General features: G+C 38.2%; 1 protein-coding gene across 1 annotated transcript in view; it reads right to left on the bottom strand.

Moving 5' to 3' along the window:
• The window catches only part of fam83b (family with sequence similarity 83 member B), a 28,431-nt gene extending 10,096 nt beyond the window's left edge, over positions 1–18,335 (bottom strand). Inside the window, exons 1-5 of the mRNA XM_034185414.1 lie at positions 18,110–18,335; positions 17,654–17,686; positions 8,368–8,841; positions 950–1,114; positions 629–753 (exon numbers count right to left, since the gene is read on the bottom strand). Coding sequence (XP_034041305.1) covers positions 629–753; positions 950–1,114; positions 8,368–8,817 — 740 coding nt within the window. The 5' untranslated portion in view covers positions 8,818–8,841; positions 17,654–17,686; positions 18,110–18,335. The remainder of the gene's footprint in view (positions 1–628; positions 754–949; positions 1,115–8,367; positions 8,842–17,653; positions 17,687–18,109) is intronic.
• Between the last annotated feature and the right edge of the window lie 1,365 nt (positions 18,336–19,700).

The raw sequence follows: 19,700 nt of genomic DNA, 5'->3' as shown, positions 1-19,700 counted from the left end.
ACACATATAACCTACACCATTTAAGTGGATGCCGTGTTTGCTGCAAATTCACACCACACAGCTAAAAGTCACAATTCAAGATGCACTGAAAATAGACACAAAACAGCAGAAGTACTAACAACCCAAAGAGGTTTCTGCTCTTTGATGCATTGCAAATCATACTATAATTTTTTGAGAAAAATATATTGTTTTTTCCACTACTTGTCCTAGGGCCGTATGCATGTAGGTTGTTCCCAGATTTTCCTTTAAAGATTTTGGCAAAGGTCTAATATTGATTTATCTGTCTGTTTGTTTTTTCCTCTATTCCTTCCAGGTTCTTTGGTGAATTTCCAGCAAACATGCTGATATGTTGATATGTTTACTGCAGACATGTGGAATGAAATTGTTGCACGTGCTATAGTTTATATTTGTTTGTGTTCTCTGTGTTTCCAAGCATTTTGACAATTTGCAAGATGTTTTCCAAGCTGAATTCATGCAAGTGGGCTTTCTTTTTTTTTTTTGCTCTTGTATTTCTAAATATTATCTGCATGTGCCAGCATTGCCTTAATTTGTAAGTGTTGGGGCCTCTATGGGCCGACATCCAAATGCTCCATAAGAAACAATGAAAGCAATTTTGTGTTTCGTTTACCTGTATGATCCATAGACAGCTATTTGGCTGTCAACTAAAAGAAACCTCTGCTCCATTGCTCCATGAAATTTAGCTCCTGATCGACAGAGGTAATTCTGACCTTTTACAGTGCGCACTCTCATGTTCTGCAAAAACAGGAGCTACGTTAGTACAAAACATGAACAAAAGAGCTCTTTGTTTTTTCAGTGTTTCATTCTGCACAACAAGGCTCAAATACAATTGTGAGAGAGAAGAGATGTCATGTGAAAATAAAGGAAATTCTGAAGCATTTCTGAGATTGTGAGTTCACTTTTGCATCATGAACTTATCAGCAGTTCTCACCCTGAGTTGTTGAATTTTCACATCTTGAGTTTCAGCCATTTTGAGGAAACCTTTTAAATGGTAATCATCCAAAAGCACATACACCGGAACTCCTCGTGAAGAAGCATCCACAATTTCTTTGAAAAGATCTACATCTGTGAACTGGTCCATCGCAATGGCAATGACCTGTTGGGACAAAACAAAGACATCAGTTAGATATACGGGTGTATTAATTTTATGAGCGCTTGTTAAACACACAGCTGTACTGCAGCGTTGGTGGCCACCACACCAACTCTCTGGAAATACGAGTAACTGAGAACCTCATTTCAAGCTACACGTATCTTCAGTCATCCAACCATTATCCTGTCAGACTGTGCTGTTTGATGATGGTTTCATTTATTCCTCCCCCGCACAGTCCATGTTAGCCAATAACTGCTGGCATGTTAGCCACACTGGACTGGCAATGGAAGGTGCTGATGTGTGGAAGTAAAGGAGGTCTCACAGATGGGTTGTGCATTCAGGCAAGAGCAGAACATTTGCAAATGTGGGATTCTGACCAATCACAGCACTCAATATTGCAAACATTTATAAAAAAAAAAATTCTGCCTGCCTGAAGGCAATCTGGGAGTCTTCCCGGCTTTACCACGCTCAGTGTGGCATACGGACGTCCTGAACATGTCATCAGTGACTTGTTGATGTCAAGGAGTAAGGTTGACTTTACTTTGACTTTCTTCCACGACCCCACCTATGGGGTACGGGAAAGGTTATAATACACGGATGGACAGGAAAAAGCAACAGCAAATAGAGAGAAATTATAAAAAGTAAAGAATTTCAGTCCAAGAATGATGGTAGAAGTAATACAATGTAAATAAATGTAAATCAAATCAAATCAAATCAATTTTATTTATACTCAACAAAAATATAAACGCAACACTTTTGGTTTTGCTCCCATTTTGTATGAGATGAACTCAAAGATCTAAAACTTTTTCCACATACACAGTATCACCATTTCCCTCAAATATTGTTCACAAACCAGTCGAAATCTGTGATAGTGAGCACTTCTCCTTTGCTGAGATAATCCATCCCACCTCACAGGTGTGCCATATCAAGATGCTGATTAGACACCATGATTAGTGCACAGGTGTGCCTTAGACTGCCCACAATAAAAGGCCACTCTGAAAGGTGCAGTTTTGTTTTATTCGGACGGGATACCAGTCAGTATCTGGTGTGACCACCATTTGCTTCATGCAGTGCAACACATCTCCTTCGCATCATCCGTGAAGAGAACACCTCTCCAACGTGCCAAATGCCAGCGAATGTGAGCATTTGCCCACTCAAGTCGGTTACGACGACGAACTGGAGTCAGGTCGAGACCCCGATGAGGACAACGAGCATGCAGATGAGCTTCCCTGAGACGGTTTCTGACAGTTTGTGCAGAAATTCTTTGGTTATGCAAACCGATTGTTTCAGCAGCTGTCCGAGTGGCTGGTCTCAGACGATCTTGGAGGTGAACATGCTGGATGTGGAGGTCCTGGGCTGGTGTGGTTACACGTGGTCTGCGGCTGTGAGGCTGGTTGGATGTACAGCCAAATTCTCTGAAACGCCTTTGGAGACGGCTTATGGTAGAGAAATGAACATTCAATACACGAGCAACAGCTCTGGTTGACATTCCTGCTGTCAGCATGCCAACTGCACGCTCCCTCAAATCTTGCGACATCTGTGGCATTGTGCTGTGTGATAAAACTGGACCTTTCAGAGTGGCCTTTTATTGTGGGCAGTCTAAGGCACACCTGTGCACTAATCATGGTGTCTAATCAGCATCTTGGTATGGTACACCTGTGAGGTGGGATGGATTATCTCAGCAAAGGAGAAGTGCTCACTATCACAGATTTAGACTGGTTTGTGAACAATATTTGAGGGAAATGGTGATATTGTGTATGTGGAAAAAGTTTTAGATCTTTGAGTTCACCTCATACAAAATGGGAGCAAAACCAAAAGTGTTGCGTTTATATTTTTGTTGAGTGTATATAGCGCCAAATCACAACAAACAGTTGCCCCAAGGCGCTTTATATTGTAAGGCAAAAGCCATACAATAATTACAGAAAAACCCCAACAGTCAAAACGACCCCCTGTGAGCAAGCACTTGGCGACAGTGGGAAGGAAAAACTCCCTTTTAACAGGAAGAAACCTCCAGCAGAACCAGGCTCAGGGAGGGGCAGTCTTCTGCTGGGACTGGTTGGGGCTGAGGGGAGAGAACCAGGAAAAAGACATGCTGTGGAGGAGAGCAGAGATCAGTCACTAATGATTAAATGCAGAGTGGTGCATACAGAGCAAAAAGAGAAAGAAACAGTCAGTGCATCATGGGAACCCCCCAGCAGTCTAAGTCTATAGCAGCATAACTAAGGAATGGTTCAGGGTCACCTGATCCAGCCCTAACTATAAGCTTTAGCAAAAAGGAAAGTTTTAAGCCTAATCTTAAAAGTAGAGAGGGTGTCTGTCTCCCTGATCTGAATTGGGAGCTGGTTCCACAGGAGAGGAGCCTGAAAGCTGAAGGCTCTGCCTCCCATTCTACTCTTACAAACCCTAGCAACTACAAGTAAGCCTGCAGTCTGAGAACGAAGCGCTCTATTGGGGTGATATAGTACTATGAGGTCCCTAAGATAAGATGGGACCTGATTATTCAAAACCTTATAGGTAAGAAGAAGAATTTTAAATTCTATTCTAGAATTAACAGGAAGCCAATGAAGAGAGGCCAATATGGGTGAAATATGCTCTCTCCTTCTAGTCCCTGTCAGTACTCTAGCTGCAGCATTTTGAATTAACTGAAGGCTTTTCAGGGAACTTTTAGGACAACCTATTAATAATGAATTACAATAGTCCAGCCTAGAGGAAATAAATGCATGAATTAGTTTTTCAGCATCACTCTGAGACAAGACCTTTCTAATTTTAGAGATACTGCGCAAATGCAAAAAAGCAGTCCTACATATTTGCTTAATATGCACATTGAAGGACATATCCTGATCAAAAATGACTCCAAGATTTCTCACAGTATTACTAGAGGTCAGGGTAATGCCATCCAGAGTAAGGATCTGGTTAGACACCATGTTTCTAAGATTTGTGGGGCCAAGTACAATAACTTCAGTTTTATCTGAATTTAAAGATTTTAAGATATTACATTTTTTTGGTGGGGGGGCTTATAACACACGGAATCTGCAATAAGTTACCCTCTGGGGTCGACAGCTAAGACCAAGCTTTACTAAATTATAAATAACTTCTGAATGATATGAGATAGAAACTTACTCTTTTTTTGCTGAAAAGTTAACTCTGTGGACTTTTGAGCCAGCCATCGGCCATCTTAGTGCTCCTCAAAGAAGCTGTGTGATGATGTGTGCAATGTGAGTGTTCACTTGGAATTGGTTCACCGTCACATGGTTTTCCAAAATCCAATCGTAGGGCAGATTTACTTCACGTGAAAAGCCAAAGATCGTTTTCAGGAGTGATATGTTACTAGTTGGCCCGTTTGAATAGCCCCCTGGGTGCTCCAATGAGTACATACTATTAGTACATACTCAGTGCACCCTGCGCCATTACGCACAGCGATCAGTGAAAGCAGGAGCACACGGAAAGCCTCTGATGACAATCTCACGTGCTCAAACAAAGAGTGTGTAACTATCAGGATTGCTCCACTAGTTTGCATGTGAATGTTACTGGATAACTCTGTTGCTTTCCCTGTGTAAAGCACTGTTTACCATACCAATGGACAACAAAATGCATAGACCATTTTGTATATATTGTTCAAAATGTGCATTTGTGTTTATTGCTTGAACCTTTTTGTTGTACATTCTTTCACACAAGACCTCAAATTACCTTTATAAAGTGTCAAAACAGTTGTTTATTATAGTTTGCTGTGTGTTTTGAATAAATGTGTGTGGAAAATTATTTTTCGCTTGATTTTTTTCCTTGCCTATTTTTGATTGTAAACCTTTATTACATTTATAAAACACAACAAAAACATATATATTCTGAAAGCACAGGTTGCCCTGAAAAAAAAGAGACATAAAACTTGATTGTGGGATGCAGGGAGATCTGTTAACAGCAATAATAAAACATTTATGCCAGGCGAGTGAACTGTCCAAAAAATGCCCTCGGACCACAGAGGGTTAATAATAATGTAATTACACTTAATTGTCAGAATCATCAGATTATCCTGCTACACACAAAACTAAAGCAGGTTTTTGCAAAATTTGACAGATGTTTATAACTGTTCAAATTAAACAGTTGGTATCACTTCAATTAACAATTCAACTGGTCATAGATTTGGTTGATGCAAATTAACTTAAGACTTAACATTTATGACAATTTGTGCAATTATATTTTCTTTTTCATTCTATCATTTTATTATCACGCAGAGTCAAGCCATTTGTAGACCTGCGCCACCTTCAGCGACGTAAGAAAATTTATCTTGGGATGTTCTTTTGTTTTGTCAGTAAATGTTATTCACTTGTCATTTGTAAATTTTACTTAAAATTAATTGCCAGATTTAAGAAAAATGTTGTTTTTAAATGTGTGTATTGAAAAAAAAAGAAATAGAAGGTCACGCAAACTTAAAAAAAATGCACTCAAATCAATTATGCCAATCCAAATAAATTAAGACATAGTATTTACTTCAACTTTTTAACATTGTATAGACAAATGTAATTCATTTGAGTGTTACCAGTTCATGCCCAAAAGTTTGTGAATGCAGCAGCTTGTCATCTTACAACAGATTCTCAAAACTTTGTAGACTGATGTCTCCTCATTCTCACACGTACCCCAGGAGTTTTTGTCTACTTTGTTCTCTTCCTCAGGGAAATTTCAAACCACCAACCCTTCAGTTAATGTTAACTGGCTTGACTGCCTGAGCCACAATTTACAGAAGTCAGAGTTGACTTGAAAAACATAAGTGTAAAACCTCTTATGACCATTATGAACTGGAGAGTTTGTGATTGAGCTGTTGTTTGTATGCATGTTTGTCCTTGAATAGTAAAAAGGAATCACTTCTGAATTTGAGACATCACTGAGCAGGGTCTTTGACATTCCGTCAAGACACCATCCTTTTATTCAAATTGAAACAGAACTGACTAAATATTTTTACTAACAAAAGTGAATAAATATTAAATTTACTTTAAATTCCTATGTGGAAATTGTTCCCCAGCTTTCTTCAAGCAAATTTCACTGCACGTTTTCTTGAACTAAAACCCTGTTTTCACCTAAACATTTTAGTGATTTTATCATCGTTGTTGAACCTAAGAAACTCTAAACTTGAAGCTAACTTTTTTCTTGGAATTTTAAATGTTTTACTGTCAGACTTACTTTGTCAAATGAATGGTGTCAGATATTATTTTTTTAATTTTCCAAGACTTCCCGTCAGTGTTTGCTTTGATGGCTGACTACAGGTTCAGGTGTTGTGAGAGCGCTGAATAAGAAACAAGTTTGTGATTCATCATGATGCCTTCTGAGAACTAATGAAAGAATTAACTGATTATGTCTATTCTAAAGAGCAGTGTGTCTGGACGGTTCCCACACAATTGTCACATGACATGAAGTTGTAAAACCAGATTGTGATCCCGACAACTTGGAAAGACACTCCTTGACGCTGAAATTGAGAGCAACGTCTGTAGAAGAGTGCAGTTCTGAAATTATTCCCAGCAGAGGAACATGTCTGAGTCAGAAGTACATTGGTGTTTAAACACACACTGTAAACCTGAACAAATTAGCAGAACTCAGAAATATTGAGGCAATCAATGGACAATTTTCAAGATGGCAGTGCATCTTGACTTCATAAACTTAAAAGTCAGTTGTTCCCAGAACTTAAATGTTTTGATTATATGGTACTTATACCTCATGCAGTGGTGGGCACAGATAACCAAAAAATTAACTTTGATAACAGATAATCATATAACTGAAAAGTTATCTTCGATAAAGCTAAAGCGATAAACCACCCAAAAATGTATCAGAAGTTACAGATAACCGATAAATTCCAGTATTGTCTCCGGTACACTTGCAACTACTAACAAGCTGATTTTGAGTTTTAACACCATGATCTCTTTTGGAAACATCAAAAGCGACAACAGACCCAATGAGTCAGCACTTCTGTCTTTGAGCGCACTGCCCCCTGCTGGAAACTCCAGTTTACTACATGGCTTCCAGCACAAACACAGCTGAGAGGAGCTACAAAGCTCAACTCTCTACTCAATCGCAATGCTGCTGTCAGGCCAAGGTCTTGGAAAATAAAGCAGTGCTGAGTTATGGTTTGGTGCCATAACTTGGTGCCAACAAAATTCCAGATAATCTGGGTTGTTACTTGCTATGTTTAAGATGCGTGGAATTTAATAAATGCAAATACAATAACAACTTCTATAAACCCAGAGAATATATTCACGAGAGTTTTAGGCACTAGAGTTTAATGCTGTTGTCCGTGGAGCCTGAACAGAGTGTCTGAAATGCATTTCTCATGTCGTGAATGTACTGAGATTACCCTATCACCCATAATGCACCTGGACACAGCATGTCCACACTAAAACCTTAAAAATTAGCGCCTTACTTTAAAACTAAAACATATATCTGATATTATCTGATATATTATAAAATTTCAGACGTGACGTTAATTTAAATAACATAAACTTAAATAACTTTGAACCATAAGTTAAAAATGTATGCCTCTGGATGACTTGGGTGATATTGGCTGTGTATCAGTATGGGGTTAAAAGAAATGAGTTGGGTTTTTTTGTTTGTTTGTTTGTTTGTTTGTTTATTTTTTGGTGACCAGTTTCTCCTTTGCCTGCAGAGGATAGAGCAGTTTCTTCTAGAAGCAGTTCTCCTCTGTTTGCAGAGGGCAGAACTATACATCTGTTCACCTTTGTTTACCACATTAACGGTCTAAAAATTATCGGACAAAAATTTATCAGAAGATAATTAGTCCGATAACTGTTTTCAAAGTTATCTGAAAAGATAATCCGATAATGAAAACTTTATCTTCGATAATTATCGGTTATCGAAACTGTGCCCGCCACTGACCTCATGATGACAATTACATTAATGTGTTCCTTAAGTAAAAGTAAGTCTTTTCGGCTGCTCCCTTGTTTTTCACTTGGGGGCTCCACAGCAGAAACCAAGCCACCACCCTGCTGAAGTGTTCATTGAGTCAGCTCAAACATTTTCATATATAAGTTTTGTTTACTTAATATACAATTAGTTCAAGTCAATCAAAATTCTGAGTTTGATTTACTCAAAAAGCACGACCATGTTACACAAACTTGAAATATTTAAGTAATTGGAAAGTTTTCTTAAAACTTTGAGTTTATACTGTTTAATTTTTTAATTAATTTGAGCATTCCGGTTTACAGTGCAACAACAGCTTCATTTTGTGTCCGCTGTCTTGCTGTGTTACTTTCGATTACCTGTCGTGCATCTTGAATATGCTTTCGGACCACCTCTTTGATTGTGGGGTTGTTTTGTCTCGGGGGATGAAAGAGCAAATCAATATTGGTCTGCAGTCTTTCATGCATGACCTCTGGCCATCCTAAGTCCAAATCTGGCGTGTCCTCATCTGAGTATGTTGGCCAGTATGTCCCTGAGGATGATTGACTGTCCACATCACCACTGATCTCCTCTGCTTGAGTTTCAGGTGAGAGTTGTTCTGCATTTTCAGTGATAAAGAGAAGCTCTTCTTCTGAGAGGAAGCTGCCAATGCGTTCTTCTTTGAGGAACTTCAGATATCCATCTTTGCCATTGTTCACCAGGTGATCAATAGCCAGACGGTACGACTCCTTATAGTGGGGTTGGATGTAATCTTCACATTTAAAATCTCCACTCAGTGAAGACGGTAAGGAAAATCGTGGAGACTCCATTGATCCAGGAGATCTCGGCCAGACCTGTCAAGTATAACAAAAGTCCATGACATAACGCAACAGTAACAATACAGGCCTGTCAGGTTGGCTGCTGTTAATGAAAATGAAGCAGTAGGTAAGTGCATGAAGTGACTGCGCAGTTAACAGCAGTGTAACAAAGCCTATAAGATGCTGTAAAAGCTATAAATACCCAACATCTGAACAAACTGAAACTCTGAACAAGACGCGAGAACACTCCTTTGTTCTTTCAAGATAAAGTGTTTATTACCCATGTTGTAATCACTCACATGTGTCTGCCTGTGCACAAACTGACTGGGAAATGGGAGAACAAATTTCCACCACACTTGATCAATCAATTCAATCAATTTTTTTTTTTATATAGCGCCAAATCACAACAAACAGTTGCCCCAAGGCGCCTTATACTGCAAGGCAAGGCCATACAATAACTTGATGGAAGTGTTGCCTGGGTGAGCAGATAAGTTAAAGATCAAGGCCAAATCTAAGGGCCCCTTCACATTGAAACATTCACTGACTGTATGGGAAAATGTTCTCAAAAACTAATCAAAAAACTGTGTTCATTTGTGGTGACTTAAATATTGATCTGCTCAATCCAAATAAGCATAAAATAACAGATGAATTTATCAGTATAATGTACAGTATGAGTTTATATCCAAAAATCACCAGGCCAAGCAGAATTGCATCCCATAGTGCTACCTTAATTGATAATATATTCAGCAATGATATTGAGAATAACACTGTGAGTGGATTATTAATCAATGACATTAGTGATCATCTACCAGTTTTCATCGTTTATAATAGAAACCATCGGCGGAATCAGCCAGAGGAGAAAACAAAATACAGGCGAGTGCGGACAGAGGAAAACATGAACACACTAAAGAAGGATTTACAGGAGCAAAACTGGGAAAAGGTATATAGTGAAAGTGATGTTGATAGTGCTTATGAAACTTTTTTACAAATATTTACATCATTATATGATAAAAATTGTCCAATTAAACAAGACTACAGAAAACAAAAAATCCAAGCTCGACCATGGATGACGAAAGGGTTACGAAATGCATGTAATAAGAAAAATACACTGTATAGAGAATTCATAAAACTAAAGACTAAAGAGGCAGAAAATAGATATAAGAAATACAAAAATAGATTAACTAATATTATACGGGTATGTAGGAAGGAATATTATAGTAACATATTATATAATAACAAAAACAATATTAAAGGAATATGGGATATATTAAATAGCATTATCAAAAATGGTAATAAAAAACAGAGTTACCCTCAGTATTTCATTGATAATAATGTCAAGAAGGAAAATAAGGATGAGGTAGTCAACGGTTTTAATAATTTTTTTGTAAATATTGGACCATGCTTGGCAGAAAAAATTCCAGATTCCCAACCTGAGGATTGGGATAATAATCTCATAGAAAGAAATCCCTGTTCAATGTTTCTCACAGCAGTGGATGGAAATGAAATTATAGACATTGTGAATAATTGTAAATATAAAACATCTACCAATTTAAATGAAATTGATATGGTGGTGGTAAAACAGGTCATTGAATGGATTGTAGAACCATTAACATACATCTGTAACTTATCATTTCAAACCGGTAAATTTCCCAATCAAATGAAAATAGCTAAGGTTGTGCCGCTGTATAAGACTGGGGATAGACACCACTTCACAAATTATAGACCTGTTTCTTTGCTTCCACAATTTTCCAAATTATTAGAAAAGGTATTCAATAATAGATTAGACAAATTCATAAATAAACATAAATTACTTACTGATAGTCAATATGGATTCAGAGCACATAGTTCAACATCACTTGCATTAATAGAATCAGTTGAGGAGATTACAAACGCCATAGACCACAAATTACATTCAGTTGGAATATTTATAGACCTTAAAAAGGCTTTTGATACAATTAATCATGACATATTAATCAATAAACTTGAACAGTATGAGATTAGGGGGTTGGTGTTGCACTGGGTGAGAAGCTACTTAAGTAACAGAAAACAGTTTGTGAAGTTGGGGGAATATACATCATCATGCTTGGACAATGCTTGTGGCGTCCCACAGGGGTCAGTATTGGGTCCAAAACTGTTTCTAATTTATATAAATGATATTGTCAATGTTTCCAAAATATTAAAATTAGTATTATTTGCAGATGACACAAGCATTTTTTGTTCAGGGGGGGATTTGCAGGAGTTACTGAGGAGGATCAGTATAGAAATGGGAAAACTGAAAATATGGTTTGACAGAAACAAATTATCATTAAACTTAAGTAAAACAAAATACATGTTATTTGGCTATTGTAATACAGACATACAGGTTCAGTTACAAGTCGAGGGGGTAGATATTGAAAGGGTACATGAAAATAAGTTTCTGGGGGTGATAATAGATGATAAGATAAACTGGAAGACTCATATAAAACATATACAAAGTAAACTGTCAAGAAGCATTTCAGTTCTAAACAAAGCGAAACATATTCTGGACCACAACTCACTCCGCATTCTTTACTGCTCACTGGTTTTACCATATTTACAGTACTGTGCAGAGGTATGGGGTAATACTTATAAAGGTACAACACAATCACTATCAGTAATGCAGAAAAGAGCTATAAGAATTATTCATAATACTGGCTATAGAGATCATACAAATCCACTATTTTTACAATCCAAATTCTTAAAATTCACAGACTTGGTTCATTTTCAAACAGTACAAATTGTGTATAAAGCAATAAACAATTTACTTCCAGCAAATATTAAAAATATGTTTTTTAACAGATCAGGGGATTACAGTCTGAGGGGGAAATTTAATTTAAAGCATCAGTGGGCACGAACAACATTAAAAGGTTTCTGTATTTCTGTCTGTGGGGTGAGGATGTGGAACAGATTGGGAGTGGGGCTCAAGCAATGTCCAAGCATGAACCAGTTCAAACAGCGGTACAAAAATATGGTTTTTTCTGGGTATAGGGAGGAGGAAGGGTAATGAGGGTTAGGGTGTTTTTGTTTTTTGCTTCGGCTTGTAAATATATAGTATTTTGTATGTAAGTAGGTATGTGTAGGTGTATATTTATGTTTGTGTATGTATACTCAACAAAAATATAAACGCAACACTTTTGGTTTTGCTCCCATTTTGTATGAGATGAACTCAAAGATCTAAAACTTTTTCCACATACACAATATCACCATTTCTCTCAAATATTGTTCACAAACCAGAATAAATCTGTGATAGTGAGCACTTCTCCTTTGCTGAGATAATCCATCCCACCTCACAGGTGTGCCATATCAAGATGCTGATTAGACACCATGATTAGTGCACAGGTGTGCGTTAGACTGCCCACAATAAAAGGCCACTCTGAAAGGTGCAGTTTTATCACACAGCACAATGCCACAGATGTCGCAAGATTTGAGGGAGCGTGCAGTTGGCGTGCTGACAGCAGGAATGTCAACCAGAGCTGTTGCTCGTGTATTGAATGTTCATTTCTCTACCATAAGCTGTCTCCAAAGTCGTTTCAGAGAATTTGGCAGTACATCCAACCAGCCTCACAACCGCAGACCACGTTTAACCACACCAGCCCAGGACCTCCACATCCAGCATGTTCACCTCCAAGATCGTCTGAGACGAGCCACTCGGACAGCTGCTGAAACAATCGGTTTGCATAACCAAAGAATTTCTGCACAAACTGTCAGAAACCGTCTCAGGGAAGCTCATCTGCATGCTTGTCGTCCTCATCAGGGTCTCAACCTGACTCCAGTTCGTCGTCGTAACCGACTTGAGTGGGCAAATGCTCACATTCGCTGGCATTTGGCACACTGGAGAGGTGTTCTCTTCACGGATGATGCGAAGGAGATGTGTTGCACTGCATGAGGCAAATGGTGGTCACACCAGATACTGACTGGTATCCCCCCCCCAATAAAACAAAACTGCACCTTTCAGAGTGGCCTTTTATTGTGGGCAGTCTAAGGCACACCTGTGCACTAATCATGGTGTCTAATCAGCATCTTGATATGGCACACCTGTGAGGTGGAATGGATTATCTCAGCAAAGGAGAAGTGCTCACTGTCACAGATTTCGACTGGTTTGTGAACAATATTTGACGGAAATGGTGATACTGTGTATGTGGAAAAAGTTTTAGATCTTTGAGTTCATCTCATACAAAATGGGAGCAAAACCAAAAGTGTTGCGTTTATATTTTTGTTGAGTATATGTGTGTATATATGTATATGTGTATATATGTGTATGTATATATATATTGATATCAGTTTAGGTGTGTAGGAATCTATGTGTATATGTGGCAAAGGGTATTACTGGTTGTGGGGAAGAAGGGGTAGGGATAAATAAGCTGATGCTTCACCCTACCCCTTTTCGGACATGTTGGGTACACAGTAGGAACTTTTTTGTTGTTGTCTTTACTGATCTATCTTGTAATTGTTGTTGTATCAAATGTTCGAAATAAACAGTTTTCATTCATTCATTCATTCATTCATTCATTCATTCATTCATTCAATACGAAGTTTGGACGAAGTGCACATCGTGTGCAAACCGTGTAATGTCGTCCCTGTCGCCAACGCCTCATACACCTGTTGCTCCAACTATTTGTGCACACAAGCGCCTGAAAGACAGAGTGTGCAGTGTGCGAACCCATCGCACCCTCTCGTGGCAGGTGTCAGCCAAATTCCAGGTGACACACACGAACACCTAACGCTGCTCGCATGGCACTTAGAAAATGTGTGGCCAGTTGCACTCTTGGCACGACAACAGACTGCAGACAGTCACTCTCATACTGCTGTGAAATTTGTCTAAGTTCCCCACAAGTGTGACTTTGCAAATATACACACACTGACACATGGGTGTGTGCGCTCCACTCACGGGATGTGTGGCTTCCGACAGAAGCAGCTGTGGTGATGTGTCATTCTGGACATTCCGGTTACACAACACCTCCCGTGTTTGGACAGTCATGGACTAACAACTGTCCACTGTGAGGCGTGTGTGTCTGATTGTTGTATTTACGTGGACATAAATAAATACATATGTCCCCGTGGTGGTGACAAGCTGCAGCAAGTGAGCACGCACACGGAGCGGACATTGATAGCCCCCCAGGTTGAAACAGACCATCAGATCACAACACGCAGCGGGCAATCTGACCGTCATGTCACCCACGTGAGCTCTGTTCCACATGACGCGTCTGTGCTGCGGCGCGCCGTCCACAAGACACGCATGTTGGGCAGAACATGCGCACAGCTGACAGGATACACCTGACCAGTAGATGTGAACATCAGAGCACACTGCTTCTTATTCATTTCATTTCATGACTTGATAAATGTGGTGTTTTTATATGGTGTAGAATTTAAAGTTTTTTTGTAATACTTCCATGTCTTTCCTGATATGAGGCAGCTTCCCACAACTTTCCAAGAACAGCTCTGTAGCTCAGTGGTAAAGTCTCTGACTGGGAATTAGAGGTTAGAGGTTTTATTTCTTCCATATAAGCTGCGCTATGTGGTGCACCTGGCACTGTTCCTACTTGACAGACACCGGCGCATACACAAACTCTCGCACCGGGTTCGTGTGTAACAGGGTGACTTTTTATGCGTGCATGCCTGCCCGTCGGTGCGATGTTTTGTATGTGATGTTTCATGCTCTAATTTCGAACTGTTTCGCTATTTTCCAAACGCCATCCAAACTTAGCACTATGTGTGAAGGGGCCATAAAAAATACACATTTTTCATCATATCTCCATAGAGAGATCATGTAAACCTTTTATCAATCAGTACATCATTTGTAATCAAATTCTTTGAGCGACTTTATGATAATGTCACAAAGATGTCATGAAATGTTATCATAACTGTCTGAAAAGCACATTTGACAGGATATATCCATAAATAGTAGGGCTAGATAAGTGAGCCAAAGCTTATACTAATCAATTAACCATTTGCCATTAAGTGATCTAGAAAATGTGATAGAAAATGTGACGATGATGTCACCAAAATAATAAAATGTCACAACAATCTGAAAAACACGTCATTCCATAAGCAACAATGAAAAGCTGCTAAATGGATAACACTTATAAAGAAATATGAAGAGTTCAGATGCAAAACCCAGTAAGTATGTTTTTTTTATGAAGAAAAATGCAGTTGAAAATGGAGATTTAAAGGAAACACTATTCGGAAATGCACAGATTTTCATCAATAAAATGAAAACAGTTTGTTCAAATTCTTTCATATTTTGCACACTGATGGTCCCCTTGACAGCCAAATACATGTTGGCCTCAACTAAAAATGTATGGTTTTGGAGATACTGGGTTTTGCATCTGAACTCTTCATATAGATGCAATGAATGTAGAAATGCTTTCAACATTAAAATTACAGAATTTAGAATTAAATTAAATTAGAGACATAGCAAGACAGGTCAGAGCCCTTTGGAAAAAAAGAAAATGGATAACTAAGTGACTGCTCAGGAGGAAAAATGCTCTCAAATGACTCTTTATTGTTTATACTGAATTACCTTACTTTTCCTTCTTTTTTGTTATGGGACAAACTTTGAGTAAATAATTGCATGTTTTGTTAATGTGAAGTTGTCATGACAAAGACATTTTCTGGTAATGTCACTTTGATTAATGTCAAGTTGTCATAATAAGGACATCCCAAACAAATTTATTGTCATGTTGTCATGACAAGGACAACTTCTGGTCATGCCACTTTGATTAAGGTAAAGTTGTCACAATCAAGACAACTCAAAAAATGTCAACTTGTCATTACAAAAACCGAATGACACTTAATGACAACAGTCATAAGTGTTTATGACATTGACATAATGTTTATGACACGTTCATGACTGTGTCATGTAACAGTTATAACAGTATCATGTCACTATTATGACGATATCTTCAAGTAAAGTGTTAACGAAATGTTTAACCATAAAAGTGATACGTTTTTATGTGTTAAGAATGTAGATCTTTTATATGGGGTTTGCAATATTCAATACTGATTTAAAATAAACCAAGTACTCCAAACAAAAGCAAATGTCTGAATTCTCTGACATTCATATTAAAGAATAACAACTGGTTTATGCATTTCCTCTTGTGTAACTGTTAACTAATGGATGAACTCATTATTTTGAAATCACATTATTAGCAATGAAAAAGGTCTCAGTCGGGAACTTCCCACAAGCCCTAGGGTCCATTAGTCCTAGCCTAGTATTAAATAGAGCATGTTGAAGTTGTTTTTACATTTATGGTAGGCTATATGTTGCACTAAAGTAGGTTAAGTAATGTTATAAAAGTGTGGCATTTAAAAAAAAAACTTTAATTATGGTAAATTCTCATTATTTGCTGATTTTCAATTCAACAGATTTATAGACAACAGTACAATTAAAGGTGATTCATGGTGTACGTCAACAGAATCATATGTTTCATTTTTGTAAATTGACCTAAACTTCATCTGGTTTGCTAGCTATTTGAAAGTATTACATTTATTTGTGAACTTTAAAATCAGTTTGGGGTTGTAATATACACCATCAAATAACAGGATGAGTGGACCCTGCCCCACTCAGCCTCACTATATTTAAACTCTGGGTCTGTTAATGAAGCACAGGTCTAGCTGCTGGTGACCACTTTTAGTCATCCCTCTGCTGCCTGTTGATTTACTGCTGATGAACTAATACCTTAGGTGCTCTTATCTCCAGCTGTCTGATTCTGCTGTTTTACTTTCTGTTCAAGTTGTTGTTGCCATGATCCCATACACTGGTGCTGTTTTCACAGGACCAGACTAACCTGGCATTGGCATTTGACATCTGCTATCAGAATTATTTAAGAGGTGAAACTAGAGACTCTGCACCAAGATAAACCATTTATTCCATAACTGACTCTCTGTTTGTTTGTTTTTTCATCTTTTGTTAAAACTTTGTAACTGTTAGAATAGCCCGTCACCCCTCTAAGTCTGGTCTGTTTGAGGTTTCTTCCTCAAAAATGCCAGAAGGAGGGTTTTTTTTTTACCACTATCACCCTGTGTGCTTGCTCAGGGGCGGTTGGTAAGGTTAGACCTTACACGTGTGAAGCACCTTGAGGCAGTGTAGTTGTGATTTGGTGCTGTTTAAATAAAATAAATTGAATTATACAGTAGTTAGAGTTTGCTGTTTCCACAGTGAGACCCTAAAACCAAATAGCCAAATCACTGTTCACCTATCCTTTATTTGTTGAATTAGTTATATTATTATTGCATTATAAGACTTGTAAAAACGGCTATGTTCTGAAGTATAAAAAGGAAGTACCTGGTAACAAGTCACATCATGAAAGCATTTTCAGTTGTTAAACCTGTTCGCAGCTGTGATTAAAGGTCTCAGCGGTGGTGCATGACAAGAGTAGATGCTATACCTGAAGAGTACCTCATGAGTTAACCTTTCCAGTCACAAGAACAAATTGATATCGGGTGCAGGAGTAAACAAAAGTTCAGTTTGTGATATGTGAATCCAGAGAGATGAGATTTACCAATTAATCGCATTCAAGGATCAATGTTTGTTCTCTGATTATCAGTATATTCTGCACATTTTGGATACATTCAACTATTAATTCACCCAAGTAAAAGCTGTGTTGTCATTTTCAAATCATTGGTTAGCAAAAAATGTTAATTGCTTTGTCACTTGACAAGCTGTCAACAGGAAATAATCTAAATATGTTGTTAAGACTTTGCCAAATAAGAGTTCATTGGCATTATGGTCACTTAGAAGCGGCTTGTCTTGTCTAGAAGCTGACATTTCTCTGCTCGTCGCTCCCGCTAAGGATGTAATTTTATGTTGCCTGTCTTGCATGAAACTTACCAATAAATGCAGTGTTCAAGAGCCTGAGAGCATCTGTGTAAAAGCAGAGACACAAAGACTTATCTGTGACCGTTGTAGGATCGAACAATTCGGCACATGCAAACATTTACTTGTTGACAAGTTTCACTGCAGGTGTTACACAAGAAAGACACTATCATAACAAATGATTCATGGTTTACTTTCTATCAGCAACTGTCCATAACAGGACAAACTACACAGACTCCTGTATGTACATGTATATTAAAAGCAACACTATGTGCAACCGTAGGAGTCGATTTTAAATTAAACTACACCTGGAGTCATAAAACTGCACACAACTATTTATTGATTTATTTACTTGCACCAGCACAGACCTCCCGCTAGTGAAACAATCCAATTGAATCATTTGTTTTGTCTGCAGTTCCTGCTCCTTGTTGAATTTTGAGAGGTATAACATACAAGTCAGTAGTAACTTACACTGAGAATGGGGATTTCCAGAGAATTTTCTTGCCTGCTTGCAAAATATTCCACTTGGAGACATAAATAAATGTGTTCAGTTCAAAATTTGAAGACTCTTCTGTCTGCCAGCGCAAACAAAGACCAGGAGTTGTCCCAACATGACAAGCAGTCTACAGATGGAGGGTGTGGATTCCAGTTTTGACATGCAAATAGAACGGCCTCGGGAGTGCTCAAAGGTGGACATAAAACCTGTTTCAGATATTTAGCCACTCCCAGTGACTCAAAGTTCACACTGGTGAAAATCAAGACAATGTAAAGAGCCTGTGTGGGAATGAGCTGCCTCAACGCTTAGTGCTTACGCATGACTCGAATGAATGGTAATACTTTCTTATTAAAAGGGATGGGCACTGTTTCTGGTAAATTTATCTTTCCAAAAAATGCTGAATAGGAATTATATTTCTCAATCTACCATATCTTACGGCAAGTGAGATAAATTCAGCAGCATGAAATATACATTAATCTATTGGTTTGTGATATTGTCACAAAAAGGGCCACATTTTCGTAACAGGAGCACAAATTCATTCTAATACATTCCGTGACAGCTGCACAAAAGGAGAAAGAGTAGGGTTAGGTTATGGTTAGGGTTAGGGTTGGGGGTAGGAGTAGGGTTAGTAATAGTGAGTTAAAAAACCCTGTCACAAAAATTTGAATCATTTCACGACAGGTGCACGAAAAAAAAAACGTGAGACTGGGTTGGACTCAATGCAGCACCTATAGTAGAATTCAAAATGAACTCTCACTGAATAAATGTCAGATGTTACATTTGCATTGTGTAGCTATTTATGCATTTTTACATTCTAATTGCTTACAACAGTAGTGTTCCGAATAATAGTAGTGCTATGTGACTAAAAAGATTAATCCAGGTTTTGAGTATATTTCTTATTGTTACATGGGAAACAAGGTTACCTGTAGATTCAGTAGATTCTCACAAATCCAACAAGACCAAGCATTCATGATATGCACACTCTTAAGGCTATGAAATTGGGCTATTAAAAGCAGAAAAGGGGGTGTTCACAATAATAGTAGCATCTGCTGTTGACGCTACAAACTCAAAACTGTTATGTTCAAACTGCTTTTTTAGCAATCCTGTGAATCACTAAACTAGTATTTAGTTGTATAACCACAGTTTTTCATGATTTCTTCACATCTGTGAGGCATTAATTTTGTTGGTTTGGAAACAAGATTTTGCTTGCTTACTAGTGTGCTTGGGGTCATTGCCTTGTTGAAACACCCATTTCAAGGGCATGTCCTCTTCAGCATAAGGCAACATGACCTCTTCAAGTATTTTGACATATCCAAACTGATCCATGATACCTGGTATGCGATATATAGGCCCAACACCATAGTAGGAGAAACATGCCCATATCATGATGCTCGCACCACCATGCTCCACTGTCTTCACTGTGAACTGTGGCTTGAATTCAGAGTTTGGGGGTCATCTCACAAACTGTCTGTGGCTCTTGGACCCAAAAAGAACAATTTTACTGCCATCAGTCCACAAAATATTCCTCCATTTCTCTTTAGGCCAGTTGATGTGTTCTTTGGCAAA

This window comes from Thalassophryne amazonica, chromosome 13 (genome assembly GCF_902500255.1).
Source record: "Thalassophryne amazonica chromosome 13, fThaAma1.1, whole genome shotgun sequence".
In the NCBI taxonomy this organism is placed as follows: domain Eukaryota; kingdom Metazoa; phylum Chordata; class Actinopteri; order Batrachoidiformes; family Batrachoididae; genus Thalassophryne; species Thalassophryne amazonica.
Note: the sequence above shows the minus strand (reverse complement) of the source record. Positions and strands in the feature narration are given on the sequence as shown.